This window comes from Alosa alosa, chromosome 23 (genome assembly GCF_017589495.1).
Source record: "Alosa alosa isolate M-15738 ecotype Scorff River chromosome 23, AALO_Geno_1.1, whole genome shotgun sequence".
Classification (NCBI taxonomy): Eukaryota; Metazoa; Chordata; class Actinopteri; order Clupeiformes; family Clupeidae; genus Alosa; species Alosa alosa.
In genome coordinates this window covers 13,857,655-13,870,901 of record NC_063211.1, presented here as the reverse complement: position 1 = coordinate 13,870,901, position 13,247 = coordinate 13,857,655, and the positions used below count along the sequence as shown (strand labels likewise).

At 43.2% G+C, this 13,247-nt stretch overlaps 1 protein-coding gene across 6 annotated transcripts in view; it reads left to right on the top strand.

Moving 5' to 3' along the window:
• The window catches only part of spega (striated muscle enriched protein kinase a), a 49,508-nt gene that overhangs the window by 23,040 nt on the left and 13,221 nt on the right, over positions 1-13,247 (top strand). For all 6 annotated transcript variants that reach the window (XM_048234367.1, XM_048234371.1, XM_048234366.1 and 3 more), the window contains 18 exons: positions 3,038-3,210; positions 3,621-3,709; positions 4,017-4,192; positions 4,611-4,871; positions 5,238-5,396; positions 5,746-5,935; positions 6,843-7,072; positions 8,534-8,653; positions 9,075-9,179; positions 9,455-9,661; positions 10,010-10,133; positions 10,505-10,677; positions 10,876-10,988; positions 11,265-11,433; positions 12,028-12,127; positions 12,348-12,548; positions 12,813-12,870; positions 12,995-13,072. In XM_048234367.1, coding sequence (XP_048090324.1) covers positions 3,038-3,210; positions 3,621-3,709; positions 4,017-4,192; positions 4,611-4,871; positions 5,238-5,396; positions 5,746-5,935; positions 6,843-7,072; positions 8,534-8,653; positions 9,075-9,179; positions 9,455-9,661; positions 10,010-10,133; positions 10,505-10,677; positions 10,876-10,988; positions 11,265-11,433; positions 12,028-12,127; positions 12,348-12,548; positions 12,813-12,870; positions 12,995-13,072 — 2,726 coding nt within the window. The remainder of the gene's footprint in view (positions 1-3,037; positions 3,211-3,620; positions 3,710-4,016; positions 4,193-4,610; positions 4,872-5,237; positions 5,397-5,745; positions 5,936-6,842; positions 7,073-8,533; positions 8,654-9,074; positions 9,180-9,454; positions 9,662-10,009; positions 10,134-10,504; positions 10,678-10,875; positions 10,989-11,264; positions 11,434-12,027; positions 12,128-12,347; positions 12,549-12,812; positions 12,871-12,994; positions 13,073-13,247) is intronic.

Below are 13,247 nucleotides of genomic sequence, written 5' to 3'. Positions count from 1 at the left end.
GAGGGAGAGAGTGTGAGAAGAGGGAGGGAGTGAGGGGGTAAGAGCGAGGAGAAAGAGACTTGGAGAGAGGCGCATGTAGAAAGCAAGAGGGAGACAGGAAGGTATGAAGAGAGAGAGAAAGAGAGAGAAACAGAGAAAGGAGGGAGAATTGGGGCAGGGAAGTATGATGAGAGGGTGGGAGAGAGAGAGAGAGAGAGAGAGAGAGAAAGGGAGGCATGGCTAGAGAGAGGTGGCAGCAGCAGCAGGCTGGCCTCCTGTGGCGCCTGCCTGTTATTGTTTGAGTGCTCCAAGGCAGCCTGCAGCCTGGCCCCAGCCCCAGCTCCAGCCCCAGCCCCAGCTCCAGCCCCAGCCCCAGCTCCAGCCCCAGCCCCAGCCCCAGCCCCAGCCCCAGTCCCAGTCCCAGCCCCGTCTCCGTCCACACGTCTGCCTGCCTGTCTGCCTGCCTGCCTGCCTGGGTGCTCCCTTATTTGGTCAGCCAGCACACCGTGTATTTATAGCCCCCCCCTTGTTTCCTTGAAATAATTGCGGCCTGTTTTATTTCCCACTGTGAGATTAAGATGCTGGTCAGACCAGACACACAAACCCACCCACCCACCTACAGTACACACACACACACACACACACACACACACACACACACACACACACACACACACTCCCCTCCACACCCTCAAACCCCACTCTGTGTCAGTCTGAAGGATACAGTGCTGTTGCTTGGGATGGATATATGGGACTAAGGTGCTGTGGAGGCCCACAGGGAGTGTGCCGAAAATATGCATTCTGCACATGCTGCAAGCTGAGAGGGCATCGGAGACGCTATTAAAGTATGTGCGAAGCCTTAAGACTAATGGGAGACTCTCTTCTCATGGGAGAACACAAAGGAAAGGGAGGGAAGGCGAAAGAGAAAATCATTATCGTACACACACACAGACAGAGAGAGAGGGGGAGAGACAGAGAGAGAGAGAGAGTGAGTGAGAAAAAGAGGGGTAGAGGATGCTTATGTTTATGTAATGAAGGTGCAAACTTGATGTGTGTGTGTGTGTGTGTGTGTGTGTGTGTGTGTGTGTGTGTGTGTGTGTGTGTGTGTGTGTGTGTGTGTGTGTCTGAGAGTTGAGAGTTTGATAAATAAACTCAGATGTACACAAGAGGACAAATAGAGAGTGAGTTAGAAACTGAGCCAGAAATAGAGAGAGAGAGAGAGAGAGAGAGAGAGAGAGAGAGAGAGAGAGAAAGATGGCTAATGTAGATTAGCGAGACAGTGGGCTGTGGGAATTGTGTAAACCACTGGCAAGTTTACATACTGGAGATGCTGTCTCTGTGTGTGCTATTCACAGACTCTTCCTTAGAGATGAGCCGAACGGTAAGCGCCTGAACACCGGCAAAACGTTTGATCCTCTGTCCTCAAATGCTCCTTTAACGTTATACGTGTTTGTGAAGATTTATATGTTAGAATGCTTCACAGTCCTGCAGTGATGGCTTCAGTGTCTAGCGCCTGCTAATTTTCTCTTTCTTATCATCCTGTCTGTATGAGATCTTCACTGTGTCAGTGTGAGTGTGTTTAATCAGCGAAAGATTTGGATGATTAGTTAGGGCTAACGGATGTTTAGTCGAGGTTGGACGCTTTTTTAGTAGCAAGGAAACTGTTTTTTGTTGCCATGATTCATTCAATGGTGGAGATGGCCTACTTTGAATATTCCTCTACATGCTTAGAAGCTGTTTACTCAAATGATTCAGACATATTGGAATTAAAAAAACCTAGAAACATAAAATGCATAGAAACATTAGTGAACTTAACTGATCAGAATGGCATATCTTTTTTTTTTTTTTAGAAAACTACAAACGTTGCCTTTCGAAATGCAAATGTGTGTATCCACAGTGCTAAGGCATTTTCTTGGCACTGTCTCATGCACACCTACTGAATCTATTCCTGACTTAGTTCTGTAAACACAACGGTGATGAGCAATGATGACATACTGGATGCTCTCTCTGCTCTCTCAAGTGCTCTGGGCTATAATAGGCCACTTTCCTGTGGCATACGAGGCAGCACTGGGCTTTCTGGCAGCGGTTTGGCTGTGGTGAGTGCAAGTGAGAGTGTTGGGAGAGTTCAAAGAGGCACTGTCCTAGGAGAGCAGTGATGAATATTTCATGTCGTGAAACAGAAGGTCTGCTGTGGGTGTGTGCCCACCTACCCTGTGTGTGTGTGTGTGTGTGTGTGTGTGTGTGTGTGTGTGTGCGGCAAGCAGGTCGGGCAGTGGGCAGGCGTGTGTGTGTGTGTGTGTGTGTGTGTGTGTGTAATATAGTGATTGGGTTTGGGATTGGGGGATTAATCAATTATAATTCCAGCTGTGTTCGCTTTGACAAGTCCCAAAGCCATCTGCCTGGGCCGGACTCATGGAGAAGTGCCTAATCCTTACCCCTAAAAACTCTCTCTCTCTCTCTCTCCCTCTCTCTCTCTCACACACATCAGAGCCACTACACCCCCTTTAAACACACAATGTCAGAAGTACATCAACTCCCCCAGATACGTGTTAAATCAAAGTTTGAGTGAAGGATTAAGGCTTGAATTGAATTCAATTAAATGATCTTGTCATTTCCCTCATATTTCTGCGAGAGCGATCTCAACGAAATTGAGAGATTAATTTTTAATGCAAGTAGAAGATGAATGGGCCGATTAAGGGACATTATCAGGAAGAAGGTCACCCAGAAGAAGCTCATTACTTTCTGAAAACCCAGTGACACCGAGCGCCGTCATACCCAAGAGTGGGTTGACTCTGTTGGTCAGTGACCATTCTGATCTGTCCCTGATCCGACCCTGATCCAGCTCTGATCCAGCGCTGGTCTGTTCTCAGCTGCTATCAGTTATCGACTTCAGTTATCTTTCGCTTAAGAGGCCCCATTCACTCGATGCACTGTTTACACAAAATTCTAAAATAAATAGAATAATGAATCACATGTTTTCACCTTGAGCTGATCTAGTGTTATTCCCTGTCTGTTCTCCTCTTTATCCACTTCTGTCCACCCATATGTCCACTCCCAGAGCCAGTCCAGGGGCATCGTGGGAAACTGAGTCTTCCTTTGGATCCCCCAGGCAGCCCTGTCCTCTCTGATGAGGAGTACCTGAGCCCCCTGGAAGAGGCTATGGAACTGGACAATGCCCCCTGGTCCCAGAGGACAGCACTGTCCCCTTTTAAAGAGCCCCCTTCTTTCCAGGTACTCAAAGTACTTTCTAGTACTCTGCTAGTGCTTTTCAGGAAAACAATTTTTTTTCTATGACAGCTAATGCACTCCACAGAAGAATGCACTTTTCGTCTGTGACAGCTAATGCACTCCAATAAAAGACCTAAGTTATTCATGATGGTGAAAAGATTTGATTCAGAAGAATGAACTGCTTTGGAACGATTTTCCCCTCTGTTTTTCAATGAACTTATAAGGTTAAAATGGGGTAATCTGTGATTGTTTGGTTCCTTGTTTTAACTGGGAATGTACAATCTGAAAGTCGTTTTTATCTCACATTCAAAACTGTATCCATTATTTGTAGTAGATGTTGCTCTACCCACTAGAGAATTGCTTCTCATGAAAAAATAATGGTCTTGTTCATTCATGTTTGTATGAATGACCAGGTAACCTCAGGTGACCAGGCTGTGGTAGAGGGACAGGAGGTGACCATGTCAGTTCATGTATGTGGACAACCCAAACCCATGGTGTACTGGTGAGTCATCATTTCATATAAGCTATTACACATGTAATTACAGTACATGTTACATATTACCTTATTAGATGTAATTACATATGGCCAAAATACATTATTATGTGTTATATACTGTAGTAACAAATTCATGCTACTTACATTATGCAATGTAATGTTATAGTAATGTACATTTTATGCAATGTAATGTTATAGTAATGTACATTTGATTGCATTGCCAAAATATCTTGGCTATACCTATGTTGTTATTTTGTTTAAATCAAACACATTTGAGGAAACCTTCGTGGCATATTGATTTTTTTATTTACAGGTTGAGAGACCGGGTAGCAATTAAAACTGACAGCCGCCATGTTGTTCAGGAACGGCCAGAGGGAAAATATGAGATGAAAATCAAATCTGCACTGAAGTCAGACGCCGGAGTTTACACCTGCAAGATCATCAATGAATACGGCACTAATCAGAAAGAGTGCAGATTGGAGGTTTCTGGTATGAGGAACTTAAATATACTCCACATCAAATTCCACAGCCACACAGCTGGTTACACAGAGGCGATAGCCAATCACCACAGAGTGTGTTCCTCTGTAGTTTCCTTGGGTATAATTTATAAGGTCTAATTTAATGCTTTAATTTATAAAAACATTATTTATATATATATAAATATTATTATATTTATAATAATTGAATGTTCATTGTATATTATTGCAAGTCTAATAATAATACTTTATCAATTTGAGTAAGACACTTGCATACCGTCTTTACAATTAATAAATTTACATCACATGCTTGGACTTCATTTGTCCATTGCAGCTTACCAGGCGTGACTGACTACTCTCTGGGTACAGGCTGTGACTGACTACTCTCTTGGTACAGGCTGATGTTTTTTGGTTTCTCTTGTCCTCTCCAGCACCTTCGGGTCAGCCTGCCCTGGCCATCAACATACCGGTGCAGGACATGTCAGTGAGGGCCGGCGAGACGGCCCTGTTTGAGTGTCACATGGTTGGCCCACAGGAAGTGGATGTGGATTGGCTGGGCAATGGGAAACTGATTCAGCCTGCACTGCTGGACTGCAAGATGCACTTTGATGGGCGGAGGTGTCGCCTGCTGCTGCGCTCAGTACACGAGGACGACAGTGGGACCTACACCTGCAAACTCAGCTCGGCTAAAGGTAAATAATATGATATGATATAATATGATATAATATACAGTAATTGAGTCACAGATGGAGAGGGAAATTGGGCTTTATTGGGTCAGGTGCTGGCCATCCATTTTGCCATTAAAACAGTGTCAACACTGATTAGAGACTGAAAGCCCTTGAATAATCTCCAACAGCAGTCTCTCTATGGCTTTCCATTTTGTATAATTCTCTCTCTCTCTCTCTCTCTGTCTGTCATTCTCTCTCTCTTTGTCTGTCATTCTCTCTCTCACTCTCTCTGTCTGTGTCATTCTCTCTCTGTCTGTGTCATTCTCTCTCACTCTCTCACTCTCTCACTCTCTCACTCTCTCTCGCTCTCTCTCTGTATTGTGGGCTCAGAGGAGCTGGTGAGCAGTGCCAGTCTCAGAGTCAGTCCCTCCAGGGAGCCCCTGTTCACACGCAAGCTGGATGTCCTTGAGGTCATCGAGGGTCGCACCGCCCGCTTTGACTGCAAGGTCAGCGGGTCACCGCCTCCTGAAGTGACATGGAGCCACTTGGGTGAGGAGAGGTGTCACATTTCCACTTTGACCTTTTTGTAAAGATAGGACGTATTCCTGCTTAGAAAGCCCTTGTTAAACAATATTGAATGCCATAATGTACACTATATGATCCAGTGTGGTCCAATTAGTTAAAATAGTACTTAAATAGTACACAGTTACTGTATATTGTAGTATATTTTATCACGTTTATAATTATTTCAGTATTTTTAATTACAGTTTGAATGCTAATCCATACCTAGCTATCCATACCCACCTTTCTTTTCACGTTTGACCTGAAAGCATGTCATTTAGCATACCTTTTGTATAAACAGAAACTATGTTGATGTCCAACTCTTGGCCTCCATCAGAAAACTCTCTGCAGGAGACTGACAACATCCGCATCCTGAAGGAAGGGGGCCGCCACTCTCTGATCATCACACAGGTGACCCAGGAGGACGAGGGCTTCTACACAGCGACAGCCCATAATATCCATGGTGACACAGACAGCACAGCAGAGCTCTATGTGCAGGAGCCCCGGCCAGCCATCTCATCACACATGTAGGAGCTGCAACACCCTCTCCCTTACCATACATTACTTACCCACTTACCGTATACACACCATACTTACTTACATACATACACACTACGTATGGTGCACATAAGATGGGGTAACTGGGGTGGTGGCAGCGTAGTGGGTAAGGAGCATACAGTACCCAGAAAAGTTGCTTCCATCGTTGTGCCCTTGCTTGAACAAGGCACTTAACCCGGGGTCAATGGCCCTTGTAATATAATTGTCATAAGTTGCTTTGGATAAAAGTGTCTGCTAAATTACTAAATGTAAATGTAAAATGTAAATGTCAACGCATTCACACAAGTTGGCTTTCACATACTGTATGGCTTTCTAATCTAATCTAATCTAATCTAATCTAATCTAATCTAATTTAGTCTAGTCTAGTCTAGTCTAATCTAATCTAATCTAATCAAAAATAGGTGGGTCCTGCACATTTTTTCATAATCACTTTTTCACTTTCTTCTCTATTTCTCTCCCTTGCTCTCTCACTTTTCATCTCTCTCTCTCTCTTTTCTCTTCTTCCATTCCCCCCACCATTCTCTAGTTTTGTCAGTGCAGCACTTTTTACTTCCTAAAACGTATACCCCTTTGTCAAATAATTGAGCTGAGTTTAAATTAGAAGATAGATGGTTTGGCTGTATAGCTGTGTTACTAAGCCAACCTCCTTCACTTATGGTGCATATAAAATGTAGTGCTGATGTTACATATCTTTTATGTTCATCCAATTACATTTTTCTGCATGAAAGACAATGCTAGGCATGTACCTCTCTCTCTATCTCTCTCTCTCTCTCTCTCTGTCTCTCTCTCTCTCAGTACTTCTTTTTGAACTACTTACTTTTGGCCTCTCCTCTTTCTAAACTCATCCTTACTTTGGTTTATCTCCCCTCTTCCCAGGGCAAAGTTGGAGAAGATGCCTTCCATTCCTGAGGAGCCGGAGGTCCTGGAGTCGGAGGTGGAGCGGAGGACAATGCCGGACTTCATCACGCCTCTGCGGGACGTGGAGGTGGTGGAGGGCAAGGAGGCAGTGCTGAAGTGTAAGGTGTCTGGCATGCCCTACCCCACTATCAGCTGGTACCACAACGGCAAGAAGATCGACAGCACGGACGACCGGAAGATGACCCAGTGTAAGGGCACTCTGGAGACCCTACCCAGGCTCTGTGTCTCACTATCAGCTTTGGTTGTTTATTCAGTTAGATCAGGGCATTGAGCTCATCTACAGCAATGTCCTGAGTAGACGTATGGGCCTACATTTAGGGAGGGATGGACATATGTCATGGTAAAACAATAAAACAATCAAATAACAATATTTGATTAGATTAGATTTAACTTCAATGTCATTGTGCAGAGTACAAGTACGAAGTTGCAGTTTGCGGTTTGTGTCTAACTAGAAGTGCAAAAAAGCAAATGCACTATGGGTGGGATATGGTGGTCAATTGTCCGGGGGGGGGCAAAAATGTCCGCAGAATGTTCGTCCCTGTCAAGGTTTGAGGGACACCTCAACAGGCAATTGTTCGGGTGAGAGAGGGCTGTTGTTGATGGCAAAAGTCTGCACAATGTCCGCCTCCTTGTTGTCCCTGTCAAGGTTTCTATGGTCGTGGACACCTCAACAGGCACAGGCAAGGAGGCATCTGGTGGGTGGGCTTAGTTTGTTGATATGCAGAGCTAGAGTTCAGTAGGTAGCCTCCTCTGAACCTGCTGGTTCAGGTGCGGAGAGACCTCTAACGCCTCCCGGAGGGGAGTGGGGTGAGCAGTCTGTGGTTGGGGTGAGAACAGTTTTTGATGATACTGCACGCCTCATGCAAGCATTGTTTGCCCTGGATGGTCTCGATAGAGAGGAGTGAGGAACCGGTGATACGTTGGGCAGTTTTCACACCCTCTGCAGTGCTTTCCGGTCGGAGGCAGAGCAGTTGCCATACCATACTGTGACACAGTGGGTGAGGATGCTCTCGATGGTGCAGTGGTAGAAGTTCACCAGGATCTGAGGAATCTCCTCAGGAAGAAGAGACGCTGGTGAGCCTTCTTGATCAAGGTAGAGGTGTTGAGGGTCCAAGAGAGGTCCTCAGAGATACAGTATGGACACCGAGAAACTTGAAGCTGTCAGTCTTGTTGATCAGAATGGAGGTGTGTGTGCTAGCTTTAGACTTCCTGAAGTCCACGATTGGCTCTTTGGGAGCTGTTTGGGAGTTATAATAAATGAATAATTAAAAAGTATATTCTGTCACACTCACTTGTAGCAACTAAAATAGCAGATATTCCTCTTCAAGGTCATTTGTTGGAAATTGTTTGCATATATAATACATATATGTTTCTCTTTCCTGTTAAAAACTCATGTTTTAAAATTCTTCTAAGTTTCACTGTTGAGAAATATTATATCTTCAAGGTCCCAGAAAGTAGAAAAAAAATGGTATTGATTTCTCTCCCACTTTGTAGATTTAAGTAATTTATTCCGTTTTCTGGTTTTCCCCCATTGCTTATGTTATGAGTCAGTAAATCCAGGGAATTGGCTTGAAATGCATACACATTTGTTGCCCTCACTGTGTGGTACTTTCATCCTTTTGATCTCTCTGATCTCTTGTCTCATTCAGACAGGGATGTCCACAGTCTGGTCATTCGCTCCGTGTGCCACGGTCACAATGGCGTCTATAAAAGTGTCATCTCCAACAAGGTGGGGAAGGCTGCCTGTTACGCCCATCTCTATGTGGCAGGTAAAGACATGGTCATTCACAGAGTCATAATCAAGGTATGGAATGGACAACACACCTTATAGCTCCCAAAGCCTAATGGGAGCTATATGGTGTCCAATTCAATCCATAACTTGCTAGTGTACTTAAGCTTTGTAAGCTTTTAACCAACACCCAGTTAAAATAGATTGTACATGATTCTATTTGGTATCAATTCACAAGGTATCAATTCACAAAGTAATGACATGGCATAATCCAATCCTAATGTATTGTGCATATATGCAATCTGCAGGATGGTATAGTTGTATCTGTATGTGCAAGGGGACAGAATTTCACAAGAGCATGTTATGGCTTGGCCTGAACCATGATGCTAATACAGACTAAAGCATTAGACTACAATGCTTTAGGAGGGCATATGCTCATTTGTAGTATATTTTGTCTGCAGACATCCTTCCAGAGCCCCCAGATGGTCCACCTGTGATTGAGGCCATCACTGGAAGAACAATCACCCTGAGATGGAGCAGACCCAAGAACCTGGATCCATCTATTGGTAAATTATAGTTTTTTTGTTTTCTTCTACAGTTAATAGAGTACCAGTGCATAATCTGAACATCTGTAGATAATCCATAGGAGACCAAGAAGATCAGGTTAATTAATCAGGTTGGATATGCTTCAAATTCAAAAATGTTCTGTTTCAAAACATTTAAATCATTTCTTGATGTGTTTACTTTGCCTCAAGTCTTTCCCCCTAAAGTGTCCCCCTGAAATTTACATGTCCTTCTGGGAGAGTGATTCAGCTTGTTTTTGGTGAATGTTTCCCATCAGATCCCAACTCTTTGTTGTATGCGGTTCAACAACAAGCCCTGGGCTCTATCCAGTGGACCATCATAGCGTCTAACCTGAGAGAAACATCCTACGTGGTGGCCTCCCTCTCCAAAGGAGCCCGCTACGCATTCAGAGTTTTGGCAGGGACTGGAAAAGCTTTCAGCAAGCCATCTCCACCAACAGACCTTGTTCAGCTCATCGACAGAGGTACTTTGTGTGTGTGTGTGTGTGTGTGTGTGTGTGTGTGTGTGTGTGTGTGTGTGTGTGTGTGTGTGTGTGTGGAGGTGTGTGTGTGTGAGGAGGTGTGTGTGTGTGTGTGTGTGTGTGTGTGTGTGTGTGTGTGTGTGTGAGGAGTGTGTGTGTGTGTGTGTGTGAGGAGGTGTGTGTGTGTGTGTGTGTGTGTGTGTGTGTGTGTGTGTGTGTGTGTGTGTGTGTGTGTGTGAGGGGGTGTGTGAAGGGGTTTAAAGCACTGTTATTTTTATACACAAGCTCTCTCATATAAAGCATAAATAATAAAAATATATATCTGTTTTTATGGGACTGGTGTTTTCTCAGGCCAGTATTTCCGAAGAAGCCCAGAAATTCTGGACAAGCCGGACACAGTGTATGCTGTGGAGAATCAGCCGGCCAGCATGACCATCACTCTTAACCACGTTCAAGCAACAGTCAGCTGGAAAAGGCAAGATGATCATTATTAGATATTAAAATTGATGAATGGTAGTGCACATATCATAAGAATGACAATGTTCAAAAAACATGCCAGCAGTTATTTTTCAATAATTTGAAAGTATTTGAAAGTGAAACGAAAGTGAAAATGGGATTATAAAAAAGTACGCAGACTTTTAGATTTGATTTGAAACTTTATTGACCCCAGAAAGGTCAACACATTTAGTACATACAAAGTACATTTTTATAGGCTAATAAAAAAGACTGTATATATCATATATAGTTTGATCAACAATTTCCATTCTTTTTTGTGTGTGTATGTGTATGTTTGTGTGTGTCTGTGTCTGTGTGTGTCTCTCTCTCTGTGTGTGTGTGTGTGTGTAGGAGGGGGGCTATATTGCTTCACAAGCCTGGTGTGTGTGAGATGAGCATGCCAGATGACGATCAGCACTCCCTGAAACTGATGCGGGTGCGCGTTGGAGACGTGGGCCAGTACACCTGCATCGTGAGCAACGCATACGGCAGTGACATCTGCCATGCACAACTGATCCTCGCAGGTAATATCAAGTAAACTGATATCATCCATTTAGACTTTCCAGACTGTGAAATGTTCTACTCCCAGACTCCATCAAGCAACCCACCCCCCCCCCCTTCACCCAACTACCCTGTTCCATTTGAAGGATGCTTAGATGCTTTGAACCATGCTTGAAAGTTTTGAGCCATGTAAATAGGGAATGTACTTGTTTACTCTCTAGCGCCCCCTACCTTTGAGAGCATCATGGAGGACCTGGATGTGTGTGTGGGTGAGACAACAAGGTTTGCAGTGGTCGTCGATGGAAAGCCAGATCCGGATATCCTCTGGTATAAAGTAAGTCCCTCAAGATTAGAGAGAACATTTCCCCATCTGGGAGATTCAGATTCATTTTCATGGCAAACATCCAATTATATGTGACGTTGATATACATAGAAATTATGATTTGGACTATAGTCTATGAAATAGAATTTAATATATTGTGCATGCTAGGTTGTTACACTTTGGTGGTGTTGACTGGTTCACATAACAATATGTCAGGGCTATGGATGTTACTCAATATGGAATATCCACATCAAGTCAGTAACACTGTTAATTCTTCACTGATTACAGGACAACACACTTCTGGCGGAAAGCAGCCACTTCACCTTTGTGTACGACGACAGGGAGTGCTCACTGGTGGTGCTCAATGCTCGAGAGGAGGACTCAGGGGTCTACACCTGCATGGCCAAGAACCTGGCCGGGTCTGTGAGCTGCAAGGCAGAGCTCACCGTGCGCACAGGTAATGGCCTATATCTTATGTTTGGAATCCAGTTATAAGTGGAGAGTCAATATCAGGATGTTTTTTTTTTGTTTATGTGTAGTCTACCTTTTGATAACTACCTGTCATCGTTACACTGGCATTCATAATTGGCCAATATTTTACACAGAAGGCACTGATTGGGTATCATAATCTGTCATATAACTAAATTCTTACTGTTTCTTTCACATCACATTTAAAGGTGCAGTCAGCTATTGCACAGGAAGTCACATTTGTTTGTGTTTATGTTTATATTTAAATGTATTAGCAGACGCTTTTGTCCAAAAAAACATAGGCCTACATTACTGAACATTTTAACCAAGGACCAAATGAAACACACACCAGAGACGTAGCTCACTCCTAGACCCAGAGAACCCATGCTGGGTTTCGTTTTTGTTTGCCCCCATATTGTTTGTTTCCAGTTTTTGGAGCCTGTTTTTTTAACAGTGTACTCACAGAATGGGCAGCTAGCGGTCAAGAGGAGATAATTGTTGAATGTGACAAAAATTGTTATGGGCTTGAAATTGCGTACGATCGCTGCTGACTGCACCTTTAATGTTATTCCAAATAACCCAGCCAAGAAAGTAGTGGAAGAGCCAATGGAGGATGAAGAGACTATCTTGAGGAGAATGCGGAGACTAACAGATTATTATGACATTCACAAGGAGATCGGGAGGTGAGGCCAATGATCAATGATTTGATGGATTTTTTTTATTATATAAACAGTTATAAACAGTAAACACATTATAAACACAATCCTTGCTCAGTAAACTGTTACACAAAGTTTCAGCTATGAACATACCTTTTCCTGCACAAAAGATCTGACTAATTTTCCGAAGGACAATGCATTCTGCTGTGACGTCTTGCATGTCTGTGAACTTGTGCTGTGGCTGTAGGGGGGCATTTTCCTATGTGAAGCGGGTAACACTCAAAGCTGCGAAGAGGGATTACGGAGCTAAATTCATCACAGCTCGAGCGAAAAGGAAATGCTCTGCCCTGCGGGAGATGTCTCTGCTCTCAGAACTGGACCACGAACGGATCCTCTACTTTCATGATGCTTTCGAAAAGAAAAATGTGATTGTGCTCATCACAGAACTGTATCCTTATCTGTTCTTTACACAATTACAAGGTTTTTAGGTATAAAAGGTTCATTTTTTTGCTCCATTATATATGATTTATACCATAGAATGTTTTCTATTTAGACCTCATTTCTATTTGCCCTTGGCTTACTATTATAAAGTATGGGGTGACGAATGTTCACTGCAATAATTATAGTTTAACCGATAATAAATAAATTATAATAATCCACATGACAATAAATGTGCTCTACACAGTGATGTTCTCCCTTTAACTCACCAAAGATGCCATGATGAGTTGCTTGAAAGATTGACAAAGAGGACCACCATTATGGAATCAGAGGTTTGCTTTCTCCAACACTATTCATAATTATTGTACTGTTTCTGCTTAGTGTCTTTATATGGAACAAAAACATAAATCAAATGAAACAGCTGACCACTGAAAACTGACCTCAACCTTTTTGCAGGTCCGTTCCATAATCAGGCAAATACTAGAAGGTATTGATTATCTTCACCATAATGATATCATTCATCTTGACATCAAGGTAAAGCACTGTGTGAAACATTTTAGTTCATATCGACTAATGAACAATTGATGAAGTATTGACCAATCCAGTATTTAGAATCTAGGAATCAATTGCTATTATGAACTAGCCTCGATGTAAATCTAAGGATTGCTGATGTATTAAACCTTTTCTTGGATGTTCACTAAATCAAACA